Source organism: Periophthalmus magnuspinnatus, chromosome 11, assembly GCF_009829125.3.
Source record: "Periophthalmus magnuspinnatus isolate fPerMag1 chromosome 11, fPerMag1.2.pri, whole genome shotgun sequence".
Classification (NCBI taxonomy): domain Eukaryota; kingdom Metazoa; phylum Chordata; class Actinopteri; order Gobiiformes; family Gobiidae; genus Periophthalmus; species Periophthalmus magnuspinnatus.
The window spans coordinates 12,285,227-12,313,076 of NC_047136.2; the positions used below are offsets into that span (position 1 = coordinate 12,285,227).

At 39.5% G+C, this 27,850-nt stretch overlaps 1 protein-coding gene across 3 annotated transcripts in view; it reads left to right on the forward strand.

Moving 5' to 3' along the window:
* The window catches only part of rbms3 (RNA binding motif, single stranded interacting protein), a 376,836-nt gene that overhangs the window by 82,451 nt on the left and 266,535 nt on the right, over positions 1-27,850 (forward strand). For all 3 annotated transcript variants that reach the window (XM_055225567.1, XM_033975024.2, XM_055225568.1), the window contains exon 2: positions 23,477-23,634. In XM_055225567.1, coding sequence (XP_055081542.1) covers positions 23,504-23,634 — 131 coding nt within the window. In that variant the 5' untranslated portion in view covers positions 23,477-23,503. The remainder of the gene's footprint in view (positions 1-23,476; positions 23,635-27,850) is intronic.

Genomic DNA, 27,850 nt, shown 5'->3' on the forward strand with positions numbered 1-27,850 from the left:
CTTATAAATATAAAAGTAACTGACCAGTAACTGACTATGGAAAGTAAAGGGCTCATATCAGATAAGATATATAACGGTGTTTACATTTTACAGAGCCCTGGCTGTATTTTAAGAGGGTGTCTTTATGGTAACATTGAAATATCCTCCATGTCTTCTGATTTCATGATTTAGTGGCCTGACAAAGTGTAGCCACAGAAGATGATGAGTTGTTGTGTGAAGTGCACCATTCAGCCCACTTCAAAGCTTAAACTCGCTGCAAATAATGTCCTGACAAATGAGATCTCATCCAGGGACACAACAAAGTGACTAAATGACAAAGCGCCTGGAGGCAGAGGCACATTTGTTCTGAGAGAGCCATGTGCCAAATATGAGGTGTAAAGGGCTGTGTGAAGACACCAGCAGAAAGGGCCCAGGGCTGGGCTAAACTGTTAGACATGTACATGCCAGAGGTGCTCCTATTTTATTAAATATGTTTAATTCATAGAACTGAGGCATATAGTAATGTTAATGGGTGGGAATGTAACTGAGTTTACTCAGACAGATGGCAATTAAATATGCAGTATATATTTTAAGTAAGTAGGAATCTGTTCAGAGTGCATACGGTAAACAACTCCAGGGCCACTGACATCTGAGAGAAGATAGAAATATGAACTGATACACTAATACATAAATCCCCTGGATTCTTGTAATGTTTGTAGAGGTTTAAACTACAGGTGCAACAGGATTTTTCTATAAAAAGATTATCTTGCTCTTTGCAGAGGATATTCTGTTATCTATATAAATGGAGTCTTTGATAATTATCCAAATCCAAATTATAGTTTTGATTTATCGCTTTTTATCTTTGATTCTATTTAGACCTGCCACACTAATTACTAAAAGTATAGAGTTTTTGTTGCTCCAGCAGTGACCTGTTGCTTCTATGTTGTGGTTCTTTGTGCTATGGATTTATTGCAGCTCATGTTTTTTTTCTTCATTTTCATTTATACATTTTCTACATTCTTTTGGATAAGAGGTTACTGGGAGATTTATGTTTTAGGGCCAAAATATCATCACAAAGTGATCTTCAGCACTGCCGTGTGTTGAAATATTTTACTTCAAAATGTGCTACTGTGACACACCTGTCATTAATGCATTTTGGTTGGATATTATTGGATATTACTCCCACCAGCAAGAACCCAAAGGTTTGTTTCCTGGACAGGATCATTCTGTGTAGAATTTGCATGTTTTCTGTGTCTGTGCAGGTAGAGGAGTATATCCAAAGGAAACACACCCAAAGTCACTAGAGCTAAACATGTCCCTCCATGTGAGTTGGGCTGTTGTGTTGTACTACTTTGTGATCACATTCTGTAGGTGCCTTAAACTGAGTCTCACTGATGAACTTGTTTAACTGTACTGGGCTGTATTGTGTCTGAAGTTGACATGAAAACTGCCACAGCTGGATCGAGTCTGATTGTTTGGTGAATGTGCAGTGGTTGGAATGTTTGTAGTCTGTTTTGTGTGCTCTTGTTTGTCCAACATGATTTTTTTCCATAATGGCATAAGAAAAGGCAGATCTAATCTGACAATCTGCACATATACTGAAGAATGAAGCAATTTATCATTTATTTTAATTTGCAAAAAAACTGCCACTTTGTCTTAGCCTATATAAAATCTAGTCCCAAGTATAGACAATAGAGGGAACACGTCCCAATGGGTATCCAGTGGGAAACCTAAATCAAATTCAAATAAAAAAATAAACACAAAGATAGATCTGATTTGCCATAGTGACTGTATGAGAAAAAAAAACACCAAAGCTTCTCAGGAGCAGATTTCAGTCTTTGCAAAGAATCTACAATATTTTCCCTCTTTTAGTAAAACTGCTATTTGGATGGTCCATTGTCTGCCTGTGCACAACCTTGTCTCAAAGTCATCCATTCGGTTCAGCTCAGATCCATCATAATCTCATTTCCGCTCGCAATGTCATTTAACAATGTTTAGGTCATGTACCATTTGGAGGAGGACTAAATCCAATTTCTCTTGAACTTCACATAGATTATTTTCTAAGCATTTCTGCTCAGGTACAGCTCAAAGAGGACAGCACCCATTGACCATTATAATCCTCCAATATGCTCTGACTGGCTACTATATTTACCCACAAGTGCACTTCAAAATGACCAGGCAAGGCAAGGCAAGGCAAGTTTATTTGTATAGCACAATTTGTACACAAATGAGTGCTTTACAGAATAAGGAATGCATTAAAATCATAATACAACAAATCAAAACATAATCACAAATAATCATCATAGAATTAACATTAAAAGAGAAGAGAGCAGAATAAAAACCTTTCAGTCATATGCACAGCTAAACAGAACCGTTTTGAGCCTAGATTTAAACATGGTCAAAGTAGAGGCCTGTCTCACAACATCAGGTTTTAGCTGTATAAAACTGAAACGCTGATTCTCCATGTTTAGTCCTGACTCTGGGCACCAGCAAGAGGCCAGTCCCTGAAGTCCTCAGAGTGTGAGATGGTTCATATGGCACTAACATGTTGGCGATGTGCTTTGGTACTAGGCCATGGAGAGACTTGTACACAAACAGAGCTTCTTTACAGTCTATTCTCTGAGCCACAGGAGCCAGTGCAGAGACTTGAGCTTGTACTTCGTGGCTCTAGTCAGAACCCGAGCAGCAGTGTTCTGGATGTACTGCAGCTGCTTTAATACAATTTAGCGCGGTTAAAGCAATTTACTGTACTGAGAAGACCGTCTCACTCAGTTACGTTATCGTTGTTGTTTTTGTGTCGGTTCTAAGCCTGGATAAATGTCTTATTATTGCTGAATTCTCATTGGTTGAATAGATGTTAGCAACCAGTAGCATGTCTATTAAAGCGGCCAGTCAGTTTCAGCCATTTTCACCATTGCCCTGCGGCTGTGCGCTGGTTGATCCCATCTTGAGCGTATAAAAGGTACACAGTGTTTTCGCTAGAGCTCCCTGTGTGAAATCTCTGGATGTGTTTTTCAGATGTATGTCATAAAATAAGACTATAAACTTGAGCAAACCGATCGTTCAGCGTTCCCTTGTTGATTTGTTATGGCTGTCTCACGCTCTCCCTGCCACAAACAACGGCTGGCGTGTTAGTGCCACTGCTTAGTCCTGGCAATTGTCAGTAATGCTTCACTGAGCAGATTCCTTTGGGGAAGACTCTGACATAGCCGACCCAGTGCGGCTGTTTAGCATCTGAAAGACAAACTGAATATTCAAAGAGCGATGTGTACGTACGTCGTCCTATAGCCTCCATTTATCTGTGCATCTACTCCACTGTTTCGGGAGTCTTAATCATTGTTATTGTAAATATAATGGCTCCATATTCAGTATGTAAATGATGACTTTGTGAGATGAAGGGCGTGTTAAGTGTTTGTCTCTCTGCAGCATACGGAAAAACTATATGAACAAACGTTTTAGTGCTAATTATGTAAGACTTATTTATACATATAGTTGAGTAGTAAATGTAGAAATGTAATTCTTAAACTATCTCAGTCGTGTCTTGGTATTTTGCACCGTACAGTCAAATGCAACACAACCACAACTCCAGTTTGCATTAAAATTACATGGGGCAGATCCTGATTTCAAATAATTCCACAAAAATGCTGATGTTGGCTCAATTCCTCTTCTGACAGCAGCGCTTTTGTCCTTGGGCGAGCCTCTTCTCCCATGTTGCCACTTTGTTTTACAGCTATTATATACCTCACCCCTCCTATTACTTCTGCTACCACTATTACTTACATTTTGAGCCCACATACGTTTTTGTATGTACTCTCCCCCAGCATATGGAATAATGTAAACAAATCTTACAAATGTTATACTTTTATACTAATACCTAAAAGATCCACAGTAACATACTACATTTAGCCTCTTAGTAACACACATTTTACTACCATCTGCAGTGTAGATTGTTAGAGCTGTAGACTGGCTGTTGTATTCTCACATTTCACCACTAGATGCTGTCTACATTACTCTTTCTGACAGTGTACCAGCTTTTGCCTGACAAAAAAGACCAGAGAGCACAGGTGAGCTTGAACAAAGGCCAGGTGAGGGGGGGACAGCTTCACATCTGCCTTCTACTGGTGGAAAACTTGTAAAATAAACTTAGGGATGGTATCTTTAAGTGTATTATTATAATACTTAAAAATGTCCTAAGTAACATAGTACATCTAATCTACTGTTCTTGTCAGCGTCTCCCATAAATTACTGTGCATTACAATATTTGCCCAGAAAAGTCAGTACATGCTAACACTGGTTCTTTGCTCAAACAGCGGCTCAGTAAAGCATACACCCTCAGTCCCACAGTGAGCCCTGTGTCAGGCAGTAACTCATGCACAAAGCTGCCGGGACCTTTCAGCCTCTTAGCGCCGCTCCTGCACCAATTACAACCTTATTTATGAATTTGAGCACAGTTGACCTTCTGAAAGAGGAGACATACATTTGTTTATCTGGGCCTATAAATGTCATGGTGGGACAGCTCAAGCATCCTATTCATCAGACTGGCCCTTGTCTCTCCATCTCAAACCTGTTTGTTTTATTATCTCCATCACCCACGTCGCCGCTGCCCACTGAAGGTGGATGTGTCCCCCGTGACCCATTAGCACTTTTCACACTCTGGAAACTTCTGTACAGTTTTTATGTATTCCTAAAAAGAACTGATTTGGTTTGTGTAGATACAGTTTTATCGGTCCTATGACTCAAACATTAGTTTGACACTAATATATGTAATATTACATTTACTCGTGAGTAATAGTGTTAATATGACCAAACCAGCTTGGCAAAATTTGAAAGAACAGACGCTTAGTTGGAAGAGTATTTCTAGTTTGGAGATTTAATGAAGTTAAAAATGCAGTAAGCAACTTTCCTGCTTGTCTCCATGGTGCCACCATGCAAAATTACAGGTCAGTGATTTGAGAGAAAAGGTGTTTTAAATGCAAGATTTAATGCCATATTGTGGTATATATTCTAGGCAAAGCTCCATGGAGACAAGAAAGTGAAGCACCCTCCTCCAAAAATGTGCATCAGTGCATTTGCTGTTCACTTTGCTGTTTATTGATAGAGAAGGACAGAGGTTTTAAGCTAAATGTGCTATTGCATATGATTCTGATGAGGCTTTTTTCATACAAAATTACATTCAGAGTGAAATTATTGTACAATTTTGAGTGAATAGACACACAAACCCCCAGTTTGCTAAGAAAAGCAATGGGCTTAGCTGTAAACCTTATTCTAAATTACCTAATACTGTGGACTACTTCTCCTGCCAGTCATCCATACTGCCTTTAGTGTTCCGGACACAAAACAGTCATTTTCCAGTAGCAGAAGAATTGACAGATCCTCCTAGTTGAGCGCTTGATATTCCGTGCCTCCTTCTTGATCCTCCGTGCAGCTTATGAGCCCATTTCGGGGCAGGGTGCCAGCTCGTGTGCGTGACTGGATTGGTCCACATTTGTCTTGGTAAAAAAGACAGGCCACGATGAAGAAAAGAACGCACTCCTCCCTCTCTCTGTCTCATCTTTGGACCTACATTTACAGCTTCACAAAAAACACATGAAAACACTAGCGACTTCTGAAGAATGCGGCCAATTAGCGCGAGATAGGAGGGGGGAGAGGTTGGAGGGAGCGCTCTTGTTCTAATATCTGGGCTTGTTTTACACAGAAATGGTTTGGAGTCCTTTGGGTGCCAAGCTCTGGGAGAAGCAGTGGGATGTTTAAAAGCCAGTAATGCATTGAAAAGACTAAAGCGTGTCTCTAATGAAATGATGCTTCCTGTTCAGTCAAAACAAAGGAATAATTATTTCTGTTTTATATTTATAAGACACATTTAGCAGGCTGTGGAGGGAAGGGATCTGGAGGGTTGGTTAGTATTCGCAGCACAGACATCACAGTTTTCAGAAATTAATGGGAAATGTATTGATGGATTTTGTAATGCAGTGCAAGGTGCAGCTATCTTTTTTCCAAGTGCTCTTTTTCCGAGCGGCCTTTTTGTATGAGAATTGGTTGTTTTTTTGGAGGAAAATTTTAATGGTTGGCCAGAAATAGGTCATGATATATATATATTTTTTTGTAATGCAAGACAGACAGTGACTAGTCATATACAGTGGTGACATGTGTTAATAAGACATACCAAGACATAACAAGACATAACAAGACATAACCAGACATAACATGGTTTGTAGAAGTAACAGCTATTTATAATTGTATGTGACAACATTGTGTTGTGTGTGTGTGTATGTGTGTGAGTGACGTGTGTGTGTTTCTCTGTGTGTATGTGTGATATTGCTGTGATTTTGGAGGAGGTAAGGTGGGGACAGCAGAGGAGAATGCTAGTACTAGTAATTTGTAAAAGAAAGAAGATATAGAGAATGTAAATGAGGAAAGAAAAAATGCAGGAGAGAAGAAAAATAAAATAATAAAAAAACAAACAATTGATACTACTACTACTAATAAATAAAGAATTAATTCATTATTTATTTATATATATATATATATATATATATATATATATATATACACACACACACTCACACAAATTAATTTAAATAATAATAATACAAAAATGAATGAAAAAATATATATAATTTGGAAATAGATAAGTAATGCCAGCACAAAGGTCTGTATTTATAGGTTTTTTCTCTCAATAAATAGAGCATTTACCCATGACTTAAAGACTTAAGTGACTTAAAAACTTCAAGTCCAAGAAATGAAGTTGATACAAATTAAAGTTATTGGACTTTGAGTTTATTTGCAAGATATGTTGTGATGATTTTATATTCTTATCTTTCTCTGTGAGATAAGAAAATGCCAGAATGTAGGATGTATTTTAGTTGTTGATTGTTACACAAATAGCTTATTGAGAATGATTCAGGCTAAGTACTAAGTTAAGCCCCTAACCCTAAGTAACTACTGAGGCTGAATCAATTTTAAAAGGCCCATATTACACTATTTTCTGATCTGTTATAATGTTGTTTCCTTATCACAAACATACCTGGAGTTGTGTTTTGTTTCATTCACACATGCTTAACACACAAACCCTGTATAGCTAGTCTAAGCTCTTCTCTAAAACAAAACAAAAAAAACTCAGTTCCACCTTGTGATGTCATGTGGTAATACAGGAAGTTCTTCACTGTGTTTTTAAACATCTTCACTAGAATTATTTGGATAAGTTCACCCCTGTAATTGTGCATCACTATTTAAATAACAGTAAAAAGTAGCTGAACCTACCGCTTCATGACATCACAAGGTGGAAACAGAGCATTTTGAGCTTTGGAGATGTAGAAGGACTAATAATAAAGGATTACTCAAATATATGTGAATGAAACAAAACAACTCCAGGTATGTTTTCGATGCGGTAACAACATAACATTTCTTAAAGCTCACAAGAGTCAGTTTTGTTTAATATAGGACCTTTAACCATTCTTAATACACTATTTTTTCATTGTGAATAAAGCCTTTGTTCATGCTTTAGTAAGTCTAATTAAGGTGTAGTTATTATAAAGTGCTACTCCATCCATTGTTGCTGCAGGTGCTTGAATCAAATGGAAATCTACTAATTCCCCCAGGTTTCTTCACATTGAACCAACCATTGCTCTGTCTCTCTCTCCCCACTCCCTGACTCCACCTCTCCCCTCTCCTCTCTCCTCTCTCCTCTCTCCTCTCCCACGAGCCGACCCAGCTGGCTATAATGATGACAAATCAACCCAAATATTTACGTCCATCCAGTTTGACTTTGGCTCTACCCACAGTCCAATTCCATGCACTTTCTTGACCCATCTCTCTGTGACAGACTGTAGCCCTTCTGCCATTAGGCTGTGAGCAAACAGACTCCAGTCCTGGTTATGTCACCTAAACACTGCAGCTCTGTTAGTGTCAGCGAGGGCGGTGGTTTATAATGGATGAAGAGGAGAGGTATAAATATTAGAGGAGGAGGAGGGTCTTCACTGGTCTGAAAACACAGTGGCTCTTGTATTTTATGTGAGATAATCCTCTACAGGAAAAGGTATATTTAAGTTAACTTCCTGGAGATGTTAGTCTTTTGCCAGAAATATTCAAAAGTATGGTATTAAACGTATCCATCTTTCATTGATTTGATTATAGTTGTAATATGGCTAAAAAAAAACAAAAAACCCTAGGCTATATGTGTCAAACTCAAGGCCCACGGGCTAAATGTGGCCCTCCACATCATTTTATGTGGCCCTCGACAGGGTAAATTAAAAGGTATGATGGTCTTACACAGCCATATTTTTCACAAATCCACATGTAATATTTGTAACCTGAAGAAGTAATGAATACAGAAACAGTTAATTAACAACTTTAAAAATTAGTTACATTTATTTTACATCTGGCCCTTTGACGACAGCCATTTTCCTGATGTGGCCTTCTGTGAAAATGTGTTTAACACCCCTGCCCTCAGCCTACTGCCCTGTAACTTAACCTGATTGTGTCACCTGTTTAATGCTACACAGTGGAACATTCGAGGCAAGACAACAAAATTTCTATATACAACCAGGGAGCAGATCCCTCCGTCAGAAAAGTTACATATAGCACCTTCAGACCTGCAGAATGCAAACTAATACATTAATTGGTCAGAGCCACCACTGATGACGCACTTGGACTTAAAAGATTGACTGTTCTAAACACAAACTGTATACTCGGTTAAATCTCTGCCAACCAAGTCATTAAGGTCCAACAAAACCTTCGTTCCCAAGTCCAAGGTTCACGTTTCAAGGTTATTGGCACCAAGAGGTAAATTTAATTTGGCAGTGAGTCAGCTCATTCATTCACACATACACACATCTTCATTTGGAAAACTGACAATCCATATGATCCGCTTTGAACTTGATATTATATTCTCCCAGTCTGTAATGTATCATGTTTGTGTTTTAAGTCTTAATATGCTGTAGGTTAAGGTACACAGTGGGCACCAGGGACCCATTTACACATTTTGAGCTAGGCTTGGTCAGGACTACCTTAGCTTGAGGAATATAGATTGCAGGCTTTTTGGTCTACTGGGAGCTAATATTCTGTGTGGCCATAAACATCGAACAATTTGAGTTAAACAATGGGGCTTGTGTCTACTAGAATCCTGCTACAGTCGCCAAATTAATGAAAAAAGATGTTTTGGATGGAGATAAGCAAGGAACTTCAAATCCTAATCATAAACATGCCTAGAGTGGTGTTTTTTTGTTTCATTCACACATGTTTTACACACAAACCCTGCGTATTAAGGCTGAGATCTTCTTCTCTCAAACTGAAAACACTCCGTTCCACTTTGTGATGTCATATGATTACACAGGAAGTGCTCCGCTGCATCTTCATTAGAATCATTTGGATGATTTCAGCCCTGGAATCGCCAATCTCAACTGAACTAAAGATAATAAGTAAGTAGCTGTTAACGTGAAAACTCCCACGTCATGACATCACAAGGTGGAACGGAGCATTTTGAGCTTTTCAGATGTAGATGTAGATGATTGAACTTCAAACTTCATTATCGTGCCAGGCCTAAAATAAGCCAAACATTTCATAATATCACAGATTATGAAGAATCTTTTTATAATCCTGGCTGCACTGCTTGAAATTGTGTCATACTTACATGAAAATACTCTTTTTAAACACCAAGACTAAAATAACTAAAATCTCACCAAAGCTGTACTGAGAAGATAGCATTTCTAGGCCACACCTTGCATTGTTGTTCCCTGCTCATGTTTATTTTTAGCCTTCTGAACATTCGGGATTCGTGACTAATTATTGATCCCCTCAGTACTTTAGCGGATGATGGTAGAAATTAAATCCTCACAAAGAAATGTAAATAAATGAAAGGGCTTAAACAGGTCCATTACACAAATCGCTTTACACTTCTCCCATCAGCGTGCTATCTTTGGATGACATATTCACAGCAATACATTCGCTCAAATCCAACCCATTAACTTTACATTGATTAATTTTTTACTCGAATGCCTTGTTTCCGTTCCATTGCGATTGTCAAACAGGAATGCGCTATGTACGGCTGTGTTTACCTCATAGCTCTTGTGGCTTCTGTCAGATAGCTCACTATCTCTGCCCCCTGGGAAATATATGGCCTCTATTTTAACTGCAGGGCTTTGTATCTTGACACCCTAACACAGCACTACATCCTATTCCAGACCCATAAGAGAGGGCTGTCCTCAAAGGCCGAACAAATAGAGAATACAATTTAAGGAAAGGTGCGATGGGAAAATAGGACACAACTTTGAAATATTTAGAACATTCAAGGAAACTCAGCCAACTCAGAAGATACGCCCCATGAAAGACCACACTCTCCATAGTTAGACCTGTTGCTATATCAACTTATCGTTCAATATATGTACAATTTGTGGATAATTTCTTTGCAAATGGTGTAAGATTTTTATTATTTTTGTGATACAGTGGTCCCTCAAGTCACGTTCTAAAAATAACCTAGTAGTCAGCTTTATTTTTTACAATTATTTTATGTTTTAAGGCTGTAAAACCCCTCACCACACACTTTATACACTTTTCTCAGACAGGCATTAACATTTTCTCACATTTCTCTCTTGTGGTCTACAGTCCCTTAGCCAATCAGGACGCAGAACACAATTCATGTTCATATGCTATAAAAAAAAAAAAAAGTGAGTAAAGCAAGCAAAAAAAAAAGCCATGAAAGGTGAATTGTGATACAGTGAGTGACAACTGTAGTACGAAGAAATTTGGGCTGTAGAGGATTGAATAAGTTGCTTCTATGGCTAATTATAGACTCTTTGTGCTATTTATTTGTTGCAGCTTATGCCACTTAATGAGACTGTTTATTTAAAACTGGTTTACTGGGATTATCTTAGTTTCAGTATTATTGTTTATTGCTGTATGTCTCTATTGTCTCTTATTGTTGTGACAGGCCTACCCATAGTTGCTCAAAACTCCATTACCAAGAATAAACCAAACCTGGCTCCTGATCAGATTAAAGCTTCATATTAGGAATTAATAATGTTTCAAATACATTCTTCGTCTGTAGGCTAGGATTTACAAGAAATATTTGCACTAAGTCAACTATGTCAGCTATGTTTCAATAATTTGCCGCTGCCAATAGCCATAACTGAATATAGTGTTAAGAGATATATTGAGACGTTTGAATGTGAGAAAAACGCTATGGAAATGTATTAGCAGAATCAGTATAATTAAAAACCTCAACATACATTTGACATTTTCTTTCATTTCATTGTACTGTAAAGGCTCTGACTGTACAGAATGACTCAAACTGAAGAGAGCGTTTCACTTGCGTTGTGTGGCCTTTAAAACAGGACCTCTCTGTGTCTGTCCCTGAGCTTTGAAAGAAACCATAGATGAACTAATCAGCATATTTTAAATTAGCCCCGCGAGTCATTGTCCGCAGCCGTATTGACTTACCCCTGTCCTAGATCCACAGGCTTTTTGTTTGCAGCCTGAAGGCTTGTGGAAGTCCGCTGAGAATCAGAGCGTCCAATTGAATCTCCTGTGCTGTGTGTTTTGGCATTTCTCTAGGGGGGCGTTTCTTTAACTGTGGTACCAAGATATAGGCTTCATATAGTAGTAGTGAGTAAAGCTCCCGTTTCGTTTATTCTTGGTGTAGTCCAGATTTAGGCATTGTTAAATAATTTAGGCCTGGTTTAGTACATTGGACCCAGTGTAGTTGGTTTATTTTGACTCAAGGACCAAATTCATCGACTGTGTGAGTCAGGAGACACGAAATCAAAGTCCACAAATGTGTACAGCCTTGGTAAATGGTCACAGAGGGTTTTTCCACCTTCAAGGCACTCACCCATTCACACACAAGATGGGTTAAGTGTCTTGCCCAAGGACACAATGGCAGCATTCATCTGTGGGAGCTAGAATCGCATCGCCAACTTCTGGGTCAGTGGATATGACCGCTCAACCAATGATGTTTATGTCAAGAGTGGGATTTGTAATTTGTAATTGATTTTTTGGCTCCATTTGCTTGGAAGAGGTGTCAACTTTGGCTTTTACTAGCGCTTTTGAATGTATATTATTATGCCTATATTTTCTTGCAACTGCCCTGATTTAGACCTGGCTTAGTCTAGTTAAAATCTGGTTTAGTTCTACAAAACGTTCTTGTTTAAAAGGCCCGTATTACACTATTTTCCGATCTATTATAGTGTTTGCTCATCACAAACATACATGGACTTGCGTTTTGTTTCATTTATACATTTAACAAACTAACCCTGCATATTTAAGCTGAGTTCTTCTCAAACAGAAAACACTCTGTTCCACCTTGTGATGTCATGTGGTAAAACAGGAAGTGCTTCACTGTGTTTTTAAACTCCAAACACCTTCACTAGAATCATTTGGATGATTTCAGCCCTAGAATTGCCGATCTCCACTGAACTAAAGGTAAAAGGTAGCTGTTAACTGGAAAACTACCACTTGATGACATCATAAGGTGGATCGGAGCATTTTGAGCTTTGGAGATGTAGACAGACTAATAATAAACATCTGTGAATGAAACAAGACACAACTCCAGGTATGTTTTTGATGAGGAAACAGCATTATAACATGGTATAAATTGTTCCATTGTTTAATCAAATAAAGAATTTCTTTGGTTGTACGTTTTACTTTTGTCTGTTTAATGCCAAAAAAAGTTATTCTATTGCTCAAACCTTTCCATTAATCTTTAAATAAAACGCTTGCAGAGTCAATTCTTTTCCCATGGTTCTTTTCGGGATAGTCTTAGATTCCTCTGTTTCCCAAATACCTCCCCCCTCTCCTCGTTACTGTTTTACCTGCATGCCTCCTGCACACAGCTTTCAGCCTCCTCCATTAGGATACATTTGGCTTTAAGGACCGGCAGCGCGGCATTCCCAGGTGAGACCGTGCATCATTTACTATTCACTCCTCGAGCTACGGCTTTACCTGCACCACCATCGAAGAAAACAAGTACAGGAAAACGTGTTAGCAGTAGCTGTCATTAGTCCGTCCTGGTCCCCACTGTCCCAATATTGACATGCAGGTGTGCGTCTCCGAGCACATGTTAAGGGCTAAAGGTTTGGAAGTAGCTATCCGGAACGAGTTGGGGATTTGTGTTGCTGCTGTAAATGCCGCTTGCTCGCCCAACCGCTGAGCTGGCTGTTATGGGCTGGTTGTGGGGAAGGCTGCCTCTGGGACTTGTCTTGTCTTTAAGAGTCTTTGGAGGTACTTTGGCAGCATGAATTAATGGAGGATGAGCTGGAAGGGCTGCTTTTCTGCTGCAGTTTAAGGCGACGTGTTGTCATTTCTGTGGCAGGGTTTTCATGTGAGACAGGGGAATCGTTGTTGTATATGCATGGGTGCGTGTTAACATAGGTGAGGTAGTTTAGAAAGTTTGAAGTAAGGGTGGGAGATACTGACAAAAACAAAATCGATGTCCCTATCCATGAGTTTCAGAGTAATGAAAAAATAGGACAGTTTCTATAGCAATCAACAGTTTTAAAACAAATTTGACTGTAATCCCTCAATCGTCCAGGTATGATTCATAGTAGATTAAGATTACTGGTGGACACTGCCTTATAATCCTACCTAGTAATGTAGCCAGAAGTGAAGAAGAGCAGCGAAATGTCTTCACTCCTTCAACTTTTTGTCCAATTGACAGATTTTTTCTTTTACTAATTTAAAACAAAATATCTTAACATTTTGCGGACTTTTCACCATTCAAAATATGACTATAGCAAGACCCCTGAATATTTTTTCTCATGCTGATAACAATATTTAGACAATACTTTTACAGCTAATCAGAAATTTGATTGGAAATGTTGCTAATATAAGTTAAAAAAAAAAGTCATTCATAAATGTTTTGGTTGATAGAGATAATTCATTGTAACACATCTACACACAATTATAAAAAAAAAAAAAAAAACACATTCATTTTATTTATCCAAGTTAGTTTGAGAACTAATCCTCTTTTATAACAACTGGTTCAAAAGGAAGTACAAAAGGTAAACCTACAAACAAGACGGGCCTTGGTGACCCTTACCCTGTCGCCTCCCCTCAAATAAAGATTATGGAAGCAATGCGGTGAAGTTAATAATAAAATAAAAAGAATAATACATCAGACTTACTGTATATAGCACTTTAAGAATAAGAAAACAGAAGACAACAATGGAAATAATGGACTGAACAGGTGAGTTTTAGTAATGATTTGAAGTGCTGCAATAAGTCGAAGTTCCTGATGGTTTATGGGAAGCATCAAAGGCTCGTTCCTCCAGGGTTCTGTGCTTTGTCCTGATGACGAGCAGGCTGGTGTCGGCTGATCTGAGGTAGAGGGTGTGACGGTGCTGATGGAGGAGTTCGGTGAAATAGGGAGGGGCCAGGTTATAGAAGGACTTGTAGGTGATGAGGAGGACTTTGTATGAGATGTGGTATTGTGCAGGGAGCTGGTGGAGTTGTTCGAGGACAGGGGTGATGTGGTCTCTGGAGCGGGTGTGGATGAGGAGGCGGACGGCAGAGTTCTGGATTTATTGTAGTTTTTGGAGGTGGGTGGAGGGTAGACCGTACAGAAGGCTATTGTTGTCGAGTCTGGAGCGCGTGATTGAGGATCTCTGCAGTTAAATAGTATAGTTTCTTCTGTGCCAAATTGATGACACAGCCGGCTACATGCTAACTCACACATGCACACTCTGCTCTGTGACGGCTGAGGAAGAAGTGCACCGGTGTCATGGCGACAGAGGGGTTGGGCCGAGGTTGGGTCAGTTTACTGGTATCGACAGCGTGCCCCTGTCTGGCCCGGTGCCAGTGTTAAGCTCGCTCTCTCCGGCTACGGCAGCCTCCTATAAATCAGGGCCAATTACCACGCTGCCTGGCGCACACATCCACTGCCTCTGCTCCAGCCACTGCTCTGCGCACCGGAAGAACGAGAGAGGGAGGGAGAGAGATAGAAGAGGGTAGAGAGCAGTAGAGAGAGAGCGAGAGAGAGATAGGTAGAGACCACGATTCTACTCCATTTCATGCTAAACTGTTTGCAGTCTTATTACTCACAGGTTTCAGTTTCATGCTATGTACACCATTTTGAGAACTTTAAACCGTTATCCCAATTTTTAATCGGTCTGAAACGCAGGCATAAATGTAAACACTATTTGTATATATCTAAACACAGTTGGCCTTATGCAGTGGTTTTAGTTTGTCTTATCGCAAAGGATGTTGATGAAGTAGCTAGATATCTTTAAAAAGACAAAGGCAATACTAATGATGTGTTATTTTGTGTTTAATTCAGAGTTGACACCTTTTGTTGCTTGGTTGCTATGCCGACAGGCTGATGTGAAGGTTATATTTGTGAAATACTGGTCTGGTTTGGAGACCGGCTGTAGGATTCGAAACTGCTGTAGTTTTGCTCATGTTTGGCACGTGTTCAGTCTACAGTAGTCCTTGGGTCCAGAAAATAAACAACCAGAAGAAATTTGGCGTGTTTCCTTGCACCAGAACACTGCAATACTAATGATCTTCGCTATACAGTGGAATAGTAGCCTGCTTTTACATCTGTAATTCATTTGAAGGCCCCCTTGCGGAAAAAGACCTCACAGTGCAACTATTACAAAATCTTAAAGTGAACCTCTTAACCCCAATTCCGCCGCAGCAGATGAATCATCAGCCTCTCCAGCCTCTCATTCTCTCATTTTTACTACGACCAGTTTCCAGCTGCTATTCTCACTAACAAATGTATCATTAAAACACTGCTGACATATCAAACCGCCAAGTTCATTTCTCCAAAGTTTTCAATAAACAGACACAGGCAAATGAGTGAGGTGCGCGTTATGAATTGTTTAACTCTCCCTTGGTGGAAATCATTTCATTCACTGTAAATAAGAAATCACTTGTCTTGTTCGACTGTATTGTAGCTGCACTGTTGAATCAAAACACCCATGTCTTCGCGTGGGTGTATAAATGAACAGTACCGCATCTCGAGCCCTATGTAACTAGATTTATCACTTAATACACGGCGTAAATATTGGCTAGTACCCCCGCCTTCCCCCCGCATTTTCTCCTCCCCTCGACCGTCCCCACCGCGGCTTGCTAAATTGGGCCTGTGTAAACTATTCTCCTGGTTTCAAACACACTATGGTAAATTGAAATCTGCGGTAAGCCCCGTGTAGTGGCATGTCACAGCTGGCTTGGGAAGAGGCAGAGGAGCGCGCTTTCTCATTTACCACCTGGAGGTTTTTTGAGTGTCATCGCCACTACTATCCCACCCCTCTATTCAAGCCAATTCCTGCTATCTTTCCCTCGCATTGTGGTATTTTTTTTTTTCTTTCCTCAATCTTGTCCTCTCCTCCCTATTGTCAAGTGCACTGAATTCAATCTCCATCGCTCTGACATGAGACCGGTATTATATATTTGGGAAGGCGGATTTTACGGGTTGGCGGGCGGAGGGTAAACAGCAGTCATAGAAGCATCGAGAGGCGCATTTGGAAAGGCAAACACGCACAGATATTAACCTCATGTAGGGCCACCGTACAAGGGGAAAAAAACAAGAATTCAATTTCAGACACGAAACAGAAATGTGCTAATATTCCAGGCTGGTATGGCTGACTGGCTTTACAGTAATACTTCATGGTCTTTCTGTTATAGCTGGACTAGACAGTAACTCCGTCAGAGTGTTTGTCCGCTGGTCCGAAGGTTGGCGGTTCGAATCCCACTCTCGACGTAAGCATCATTGGTCAAGACACTAAACCCATCTCTTGTAACCAGATATAAATGACTAGTAGTATATATATGTACGGTGCCCGGCCAAAAAAAAAAAAAAAGTCGCTGGATTTAACTAAGCAAATAGGTTGAGGTTGCTGCAGTTGGTCAGGTCTAGGTTCAGCAACAGTCTGTGCTCAAAGAATGAGGTCAGCTGACACCTGAATATACTGAATGACCAGGTTATTCCATCAGTGGATTTTTTTCTTCCCTGATGGCACGGGCATATTCCAAGATGACAAAGCCAGGATTCATTGGGCTCAAATTGTGAAAGAGTTGGTTCAGGAGCATGGGACATCATTTTCACACATGGATTGTCCACCACAGAGTCCAGACCTTAACCCCATTGAGAATCTTTGGGATGTGCTGGAGAAGGCTTTGTGCAGAGGTCAGACTCTACCATCATCAGTGCAAGATTTTGGTGAAAAGTTAATGCAACACTAGATGGAAATAAATCTTGTGACATTGCAGAAGCGAAATCGAAACAATGCCACAGCGTAATGTGCCGTAATCAACGAAATATTAGAGAGTGTAACCTTTTTTTTTTTCTTTTTTTTTTGGTGGCGACATTTTTTGGCCAGGCAGTGTATATTGCAGGACAACAAACGTTTAAAATAAATTAAGATGAGGCATAACCACAACTGCAGCTCTCATGGGGGTTCCCAGCATTTAGTCATTATCAAAACCAGTATCAAAGTGATGCTATAATGAGGAGTTAAGATTAGCCTGCCAATAGATAGTTAAAATTAATTTGGATTGCGATATATCAGTGTGTGCGTACTGCTTCTGTGTGACAATAAAAACCCTCTATCACTTAACATTTTTTACTAATACCGCTGCAACAAATAATCTGAATAATCATGATTAATGGGGTGTGATGCACTGCTCTGTCTGATGCTTTGTAACTCACATTAGACTTTATCTAAGCTTTCTTTTAACACAATGTGACCAGAAAGACCCGCCTCAGTTGGAACTACGACAGGTGATCTGATTTGTGCTGTTAAATAAGTCCCTCTCATATCATTGCAGTCATAGGATAACTAGCCAACTGTTTTTTTTTTTAGTTAATCACTCTCACCTTTTTGTTGAAAACTAAACACCTTAAAAGGACAATGAACGCTTGCATCGACCACAGACTCCATTTTGTATTTTTCCTTGAATTTTCAGGCAATCTTAAAACTTTTTTGGTAGTTACTGCTAATGTGCGCAATATGTCACTATGGCAACTGAACATTCCGCTGCAGGCATACAAGCACAACACCCCCAGAGTGATGTATCAATTTAAATAATCATCAATTGTTATTTCAACTAGACACCTACGCATAAACTGTATAAAGAAGTGAACTAAGGGAGTGTGACGTCACCTGTAGCGTTCGGCTCCAGTCAAATGAAGCTCGTCGAGGCTAGTGGTTATAGGGGCGAATTTGAAGCCCACTTCCATATTAGGAATTTCAACCACGAGTATGATAACAAACAAGGAGCCAATCCGGAGCGAGGCTTAGCAACGCTGTCAATCAAACCTGTTGCTAACGCTAGAAGCAAAGACCTCAGGGAAAGAATGTGCCTGATTTGAGTTGCAGACACAATAGTGAAATAAAAATACCAGGATCATGTAGAGCAGGTTAATACGAACAATGACGAGTCTTGACAGTACCATTTACTGAGAGAGGGGCCATAGTTTTCCAATCTAAAGTGAACTGGAGCAAGAGTCAGTGGAGCTGGAAGAACACCCATGCTCACATCCTATCTGAAACGTGACAGCTAGCAGGTTAGCTATGTCCATTTATATATATATAGTCTGTGCACCTAAGATGAAGACTGCAGCATTATTACATCAAAATAGCAAAAAGTAAATACACATACATAAAAAAAGTGAACAATTTGTCATTCACATCATTTTATTCATAAATATAATATCTTGAAACCTTGAGTCATCATTTTCACTAAGCAAAAAAATAATTTCTGACTTTCTACACCAACTAGCATCTGTACTTCATGTATGTCTGTGATTCAAACAGCAGAGAGTATCAATATCCCACCACTGTATTTAAACTTATACGTAGCACAGTGACTTCAGAACATAACTTTCACCTCTTGTTCTCTTTGGCTGGCCTTGGTACAGACAGACCCAGGATGTATCTCCAGTCATGCCCCGCTGTAGCAGAATATAGAAGATTCTGTCTCTCCCAAAGTTACGCGGTCCAACTCAAAGTCACTGGAGTGTGCACAGCTAAAGTTTGGGCTTTCACTTTGAGATTTTCACCTTTACTTCACCGCACAGTCCCATAGCGCCGGAGGTTTATCATCTGCAAGCCCTCTGTCTGAAATTAAGAGTGCCTTAATAAAGCAGACACATAACTACACATTTTTTCAGTGCATTTTTATATCTTCTGGCTGCTTCACACACAGATCGGATGTAGTATATTGGCTTAAACTTTAATAATAGCTTTAGTACTTGGATATCTTGGTATTTTATTGTTCTTTTCCCATGTATTGTGTTATCTGTATGTTTGGATTTTCTTTTTTACTTTTATTTGAAGCACTTTTGGCAGCTGAAGTAGTTAAATGTAAAAAAAAAAAAAAAAAAGTGCACTGTATTTAACACATTCTTCTACGCGACGTGCTGTTTTGTGTCTGGAATCCTGCACAATAAAATGTTGACTCTAAAGCTGCACTATGTAACTGTTCAAGAGAACTGTGTCCATGGGATATGTTGTTGCTTTGCCTGGAAAGTTCCACAGTTTGATATTAAATCTGCCTGCATTAATTCAATTTACAAAATAAGAATACCTGGAAAAACATACATTCTTACTATGAGCTGAGTCGCCTCTGCACAGACCTGACCTGCAACTGGTGGCCACATCTGCCTTCCACCAGTAAAGTTACACAGTGCACCTTTATAGTATGCAAAATTCACTCTTGTCTCTTTAAGTCATGTTATAATGTCGTTATCTCCTCAAAAACATACATGGAGTTGTGTTTTGTTTCAGGCACACATGTTTAACACTTTATTATTAGTCTATATCTCCAAAGCTTAAAATGCTCCCTTCCACCTTGTGATGTCATGAAGTGGTAGTTTTGAAATTAACAGCTCCTTTTACCTTTTGTAGAGTAAAGATTGGAAATTCCAGGGCTGAAATTATCCAAATGATTCTAATGAAGGTGTGTGGAGTTTAAAAACACACTGGAGCACTTCCTGTACTACCACATGACATCACAAGGTGGAACAGAGGCAAGGCAAGTTTATTTGTATAGCACAATTCGTACACAAGGTAATTCAAAGTGCTTTACAGAATAAGAAAGACATTAAAATCACATAAATCAAAACATAAATAATCACCCAATCTGCAAGTCTCTCACCCACTCGTTTGCACCCTTTAAAAACTCTCTCTCACACTCTTTAAACACTGTCTTGCTCAGTTTAAGAACTTTCCCATTACTTTACTTGATTCCTTTGTGTTAAACATATGTGAATGAAACAAAACTCAATTCTAGATATGTTTTTGATGAGGAAAAAACATAACACACATCAGAAAACAGCGTAATATAGGTCCTTTAAATTAATGTATGAACGTATTAGATCATCATCTAAATATTACAATCAAATTTAAATGAAAAAGTAAACATAAAAAAATCAAATTGAAAAGTCTCCATTCCTTTTATAATGTGGAGGATTATTCTGTTGTTCATAGGTTAAGTTCATTTCATTTTAAGTATTTAAGTGGGTGCGTTGGATTTCCATTTAAACAAAATAACTGATTGGGTGGTGCTGCTTTTAATTCCCGGCCCCATTGTCCTGTTTCTTTGTTTAAGCTCCTGCTCCAATCCCGACTGCAGGCTTGGCTAGCATCTGAGGCTATGGAATGCAAGCGTCCCACCCTATCGATTTGCTTTCATTTTTTAAGGTCAGAAGCTGAAATCTTACACAATGAGGCATAGAGGGTCAAACTCGGCACATTACTTACAGTGTTGGGTTTAGAGCGGAGAGCAAGGTTATCGCCGAGGGAATAAAACAGAGCACAAAAAAGCAGTCCTGGATCGCTCCTGTGGGATGACGAATGGGATGGGTGCACGAGGTCCTGGAACAATGCGACTATCGGGCGTAGTGTGAGTTTAACTTCGGATTTGTGGAGATTTATAGATTTGGAGGTAGCTTTGTGCTTTATTGTATTTGCGGCAAGTTCATAAACAGAATATATAGTGAGAAAAAGTGAGAAAAGTGAGGTATTTGTTCTCAATACTTCAATCATACTAAAGGACAAAAACCTGAACAGATTGTGGTTTGTCAGTCGCTTTATTTGATGGTGTGGCTGATTGGTATAATTTTGTATATATGTAACAACAGCCTTAGTTTTACATTTCTCAAACTGGGGTGGCAGGCCTCAGTGCATTTGAGGTGGGGTATGGGCATAGACTCTATATATAAATGGACATAGCTAACCTGCTAGTTGCCGCGTTCCAATTATTCCAATTCACTTTACATTAAAAAACTGTCGCTTCTCTCTCTGTAACTGCTGCTGTGAGGCTCTTCATTTTGGTCTTAAAATGTTCATATTAACCCACTCTACATTATCCTGTTTTTAAAATTTTCTATTGCGTCTGTATCTCAAGATATGAACATTAATAACAGACAAATCAGGCGCCTTGTTTCCTTGAGGATGCTCTTGCTTACGTTAGCAACAGGTTTGATTGACAGCGTTGCTAAGCACCTGCTCCCTGCTAAACCAGTGGTTCAGGTGGGAAGGGGCGTTACCTTCAACAGCCTGTCCCTGGATTGGCTCTTTGGTTAGTATGATTCATGATTGAAATTCCTAATATGGAACTGGTCTCCAAATTCTCTTTAACTGTTAGCCTTGTTGAGCTTCTTTTGACGGGAATCTGACGCTATGGGTGACGTGACACTACTTTAGTCCACTTCTTTATACAGTCTATGGTTGGGGGTGTCTTGCTCAAGAACACAATGACAATATGCAGTGTTTGGATCTAGAATTGAACCACTGAGCTGATTGGAGAACATGTTCCCACTCCTCCATATGGTATATCTCACCATCTTGTTTGGACTTACTAAAGATTATTTTGAATATTCCTGAATGTAAATTATTTTTTTCTGCCTTTTACCACACTTACTGTAAGGGGCTTGCCTCTCCACTGATCTGACCTGTAGCATGACCTGGAGGCTCCATCTGTCATCTTCATGGAGATAGATGCATTGTACTGTATACCACACTGTCAAACATTACTACTCCAGGTTTCTAGTCTCAGTTTAGTTCCACTTCTGAATTGGTAAAAGTTGGTTAAAGTTTCCCTAATAAACTTATAACATCTTCCTATATATTTGCTGGTTCTCCTGATCCGTGCCGTCAGCTCTTCCTCACCTGAAAAAACCTTTTACCCAGCTCAGCCCCTATGTACACTGAGCTCTCCGCGCTGCATGTGTCTGCTCATCAGTTCCACTTAGCCCAGCGTGGTAATTGGTCCAACCATTGACGGACGTGGCTCCCGTTCACGCTCCAGGGACCCTTTGAGTGCGGAGAGGGAGGCGACACGCTGGCACAGCTCACATGCTTAAAATAGCACATCAAATCAGCCATGCTCGGTCAGGCTAGCTAACGCGTGAGGCGGGCGGGAGGTCTTTACAGCCTGGTATGTGGTCTGAAGGTAGTCCCCCGGGTGGCTCAAGGGTTAAAGCAGCACAATGTAACTTTTGCCCTCTCCCTGACTTCCTGTCGGGTGGGGGAGAAGCTAGAAGCGTAATTTAAACAAGCGTAAGGGCAGAAAAAGTCTAAATTGAATGTGTGTTTACTTTTTAATTCCAATCTAACATCACGGCAAAAGTAGCAGCGGAATTTTTAAAGGTTCCAAGTTACACAGTTTTGGGCGATTTCCCATCAGAAGTATTGATATTGTGAGAAAGTGAAAGTTCAACTCAAAGTTCAACTGTTTTTCTGTGTTTTTTTTTTGTGTATCTATTCTGCTGTTAGGAAAGACGCGCCTTAGAGTGTTATTGTTCAGATGCAAAATAATGTTGCTTTATAATGCTAGTCCTGCTGGTACTTAGTCTTGTCCTCCATCTCGCTGCACATCCATCACTCCATACTCCACTGCAGCAGCCACCTCTCCCTCCCTCTTTCTTTCCCTCTCTCTCCCTGTCTCTCTCTCACATGCCCACGGGCCCCCCACTCTCTCACTCTGTCACTGTGTGCACTGTCCCTGCAATAGAGATATAGTAAATGGGCTGTGTGCATGGGGCCCTGACTCCTATACCATAAATCTACGCTAACAGCACAACAGGCGCACGAGGAGCACAGGGAGGCAATCGCACTGGGAATAGGAAGGCTATATTGAATACATTGTGGATACACTGTGAATACACGGCTGGAGATTAGACAGGGAGAAAAGACCTCCATATGAAGATGTTTAGAAAAAAAAAAGGCTGGCTAGGAGGATTACGGCATCAAGATATCATGGGGGAGTAAATTGTTTCACAGTGTAAAGTAATTGGTTTGGAGGTTTGGAGGCTGGCGTCGTTTAAAGCTGTTATAAGCAGCTGGAGGCCTCATAAAGACTGATTTCCTTGGTGAAAAATTTAAATCAAATAAAAAATGTAAGGAAAGGTTCACCCAAAGAGACGCTTTATAAACAATTTATTATGTCCAATCTATTTCACTTACATTCTAAAAGCAGATTATTGTAGCACTTAAATGCCTGAATTGTTAATGTTAATTGCGCTCGAGCTTATGTGCTATTGTTTTGTGTTTTGTTGCAGCAGCCGTATGCTCCGCCTCCTCACCCCATGGCTCCTCCCAGCCCCAGCACCAACAGCTGCAGTCAGGGAGGGGCGGAGCAGCTCAGTAAGACCAACCTGTACATCCGGGGTCTGCCCCCTGGGACCACCGACCAGGACCTCATCAAGCTCTGCCAACCGTAAGTCCACCCGCTTCTTAAAGGGACCATATTACGCTATTTTGTGATCTATGTTATAATGTTGTTTCCTCATCGCAAACAGACTTGGAGTTGTGTTTTGTTTCATTCACACATGTTTAACACACAAACCCTGCATATGTAGGCTGTGTTCTTCTCTCAAACTGAAAACACACTGTTCCACTTTGTGATGTCATGTGGTAATACAGGAAGTGCTCCACTGTGTTTTTAAACTCCATACACCTTCACTAGAATCATTTGGATAATTTCAGCCCTGGAATTGCCAATCTCTACTGACCCAAAGGTAAAACGTAGCTGTTAACTTTAAAACTACGGCTTGATGACATCACAAGTTGGAACAGACCATTTTGAGTTTTGGAGAGGTAGACAGACTAATAATAAAGAGTCACTCAAACATGTCTGAATGAAACAAAACACAACTTTGGGTGTGTTTTTGAGGACGTAACAACATTCTAACATGGGTTAAACCTCACAAGAGTCCATTTTGTGTAATATAGGACCTTTAATGTGTGTTTACTTGTTTGCTCACACACACATTCACATAGTAGTTAGAGCTTCAGTCTCACTGCAAAGTGTTTGTGGGTTCAACTCCCGGGTGAGACCTTTCTGCTCTCCCCATGCCTTTTTTTCCCCTATCACCAAACCATGTAGAATAGTCTTCCTTCTGAGTCTAGCGCTCTCTTGAAGATTAGATTATTATTATTCATTTATGTATTGCTCATACCTTTTCATTTTGTTGCCGTCAATTTAAAGAGAATAAATCTGATAATTAAAGGTCCTATATTACACAAAACTGACTCTTGTGAGCTTTAGGCCATGTTATAATGTTGTTACCTTATCAAAAACATACCTGGAGTTGTGTTTTGTTTCATTCACACATGTTTGAGTAATCCTGCATTATTAGTCTGTTTGCCTCTCCAAAGCTCAAAATGCTCTATTCCACCTTGTGATGTCATGAAATGGTAGTTCTCAAGTTAAGAACTACCTTTTTAACTTTTGTTCAGCAGAGATTAGCTATTCCAGGGCTGAAATTATCCAAATGATTCTAGTAAAGGTGTATGGGGAATTGTGCACTTCCTGTATTACCATGTGACATCAGAAGGTGGAACAGGGTGTTTTCAGCCTAAATATACAGGGTTTGGGTGTTAACATGTGCAAATGAAACAAGACATAACTCCAGCTATGTTTGTGATGAGGAAACATTATCACATAGATCAGAAAATTTGCGTAATATGGACCTTTTAACATAAATATATGTCCCAACCAGCATGTGCTTAATATTGTTATTGGCAAGAACAAAAGGAACAGGAAGCAGATAAATCTTATAAAGGCTGTTCCTTTCACAGATCATTAGAATAAATATTTCAATCTTTAGTACAATCTTTATTAATATTTCTATTTCGTAATCTCAGAGGGACTTTCCAGGTTAAGTAAAGATCAACAAATGAATATGCTTTAGAGTTATTTTACAGTCTGTAGGCCACTGTGTCGATTGAGAGCAGCTAAACGGGAAGATTTTTAGTTTGAGTTGCATATCTTTACCAAGACACTGATCCTATTTGACTTAGTAGAGATCGTCAATCTCTGAGAATAGTCTTTAGCCTATTATGTAAAATGATTATGCAACTCACAGGTTTTTTTCCTATTCCATTGACCCACATGTTTTTTTGTGTTTTTTTTTTGGAATTGTGACCTCACTAGTAATGATTTATCTGAAGTCTTATATTCAGTATTTCATAATTGGGTTTATGATTCATTATAGTGTCACATTTTATTTGCAAAGCATCTCTATAACGCGAGTGTCAGTTTAAAGTGAACTGCTAAATCAAACGGACTTTTCCTCTGTATTCCCTGTTCTCTATACTTCCTCATCGTGGCATTCTATACGTTTTCATCAAATTATTAATGACTCATGAGACGTTTGAAATTTCCCAGAAAGGGGAACAGATACAAATCTCGAGGCAATACATCACAGTAATTTGTCATCTTTAAAAGCATTAAGTGGAAACAATATCTCAAGTTGTGATGATGAATACGTTTCATATAGTGTAGTGGGAGAAACTTTAGTCTGCTTCAACTCGCGCAAGTGTTGGAATATACCACATGACCCGGACACAGTCGTATTTCAGAACGAGATTATAGTCATGAGAGACAATTTGTGTGGTTAATGTGGAGGTTGAAAAGATGGAAAAGCAATTTGTGCCGTAAAATAGTGCCGAATTTACAGAAGCCTGAACGTTATAGGCACTAAAACGAGAAGGTCAGAACCAAGACAAATAGAAATCAAGGTTTGTCCACCTGGCCACTTTATAGGCTCTCCACACTAAGTCAATACTAATACGCTCTTTGTAGACAGTGGGCTAATAGAGTGGGATCAGGGGAACGTGTTCATATTTATTCAGCTATCAAATATATGTAAAATATAGAAGGGCGAAATTCAATTAACCAGCCAACTTCAAAGCCGTTTTTAGCTCAGAGATTGTGTGTTTTGGTCTGTGTTTGCATAAATGGCAGCTAGTTTCTTATATGCAATTGTAATGAAAACATACATAGATGTGGAGATGAGTTCCCTGCTTCTTACAAGTTGTCCCGGCTTCATTGAGGGATGGGTCGAATGCAACGTATACATTTCCCTTTTGCGTCAATAAAATACACCTTAACAGCATGCTACTTTCATCCATCCATCCATTTTCTTCCGCTTATTCGGTGCCGGGTCATGGGGGCAGCAGTCTAAGCAGGAACTCCCAGACTTCCCTCACCCTGGACACGTCCTCCAGCTCCTCCAGTGGGACCTCAAGGCGTTCCCAGGCCAGCTGAGAGACATAGTACATGCTACTGTCGCTTTCCACTAAATTATATTAAAGTTATTCTGGTCCATAATCTTGCAATACATTCATCAATACTTGTCTTGATGGAGAAGGAAAGTAAAAAAGTGATTTGTTTCCGCCTGTACACACATGCAGACTTCAACCTCTACTTTGAAACCTTTAGATTCACTCTTTCTCTCAGCCCTTCGTTTCATAACAGGTGATGAATTTAAAACTCATCACTGTCTATGAAAAAGTAGGTTAGCCATCGCTGTCTGTCAGAACAAAACAACAGTATTAAATGGATTCATAAGCAGTGATAGGAAGATATTTAGTTACAGAATACTGAATACCTGCATTAAAATGTATTTCGTAATGCATTCTGATACATGGTCTAATCAGTGTACTGTATTCTGTACACTTACTGCATACATAGGATTACAACAGCTTTATATTTGTGTCACAGTTTGTTATACATTTATTTATCACTGATGAGAGGAGGAGAAATCACACTTGCAGACACAACAAGAGCGTTTTTTTATGTGTTTTTCACTAATTCTGTGCAGACTGTAACGACATGCATCCCTTTGATTTTAGAAATGTAATTGTATTGTGAATACCAACAAATGAAAAGTAATTGTACTGGAATACAATCACTCAAAATTAGTATTCAGAATGTGTATTGTCTGTACATGTATTCAGTTACTTCCCTACACTGTAAGAAACTACTTGATAGACTGCCTGAATATCCCACTTGCTTGTTGAACTTTGATACAGGAACTTTTAACACAAGATCTCATGATTGTCTAAGTCTAAAACTAGAAATGAAATGGGGGAGAAAAAGCTTTCAGTTATTTTACTTCCCAAAAATGGAATACATTTGAAGGACATACAAAGCTGGATACATCGGTGCCTCCAATGCATTTTAATAATCCGGTGATAAACATTTATGATCACACCTGCTCCTGTTTTTAATGTTTTAAATGGACCTATGTAGTTATGTAGTTATTTGTTTTGTTTATTTTTTTTGCATTTTAACAGGATGCTCATGAAAAATCACCAGCAGGACAGTGATTTTTTTTTTTCCAGGTCCTATAGTGTCTAATATTTTAATATGTGTATGTAAAATGCTTAACACGATTAGAATTTCCTTAGAAAGAATAAATATGCATTAGAATCCATTTCTTGATTATAACTAAAGAGGTCCCTTACTGTATCACCATTTACAATAATAGAGCCACGGTACAGTGCACAGTACGGACCAAGGCTGAAACATCAACTGTTATCAACCAATCAGAGCAGAGCACCAGTCCAGCTGTTCCAATCTAGTGTGAACTCTCATAAAGGCCCTGCCAAATGTCCCTGATAGACCCCCCTCCACCCCCACCCCT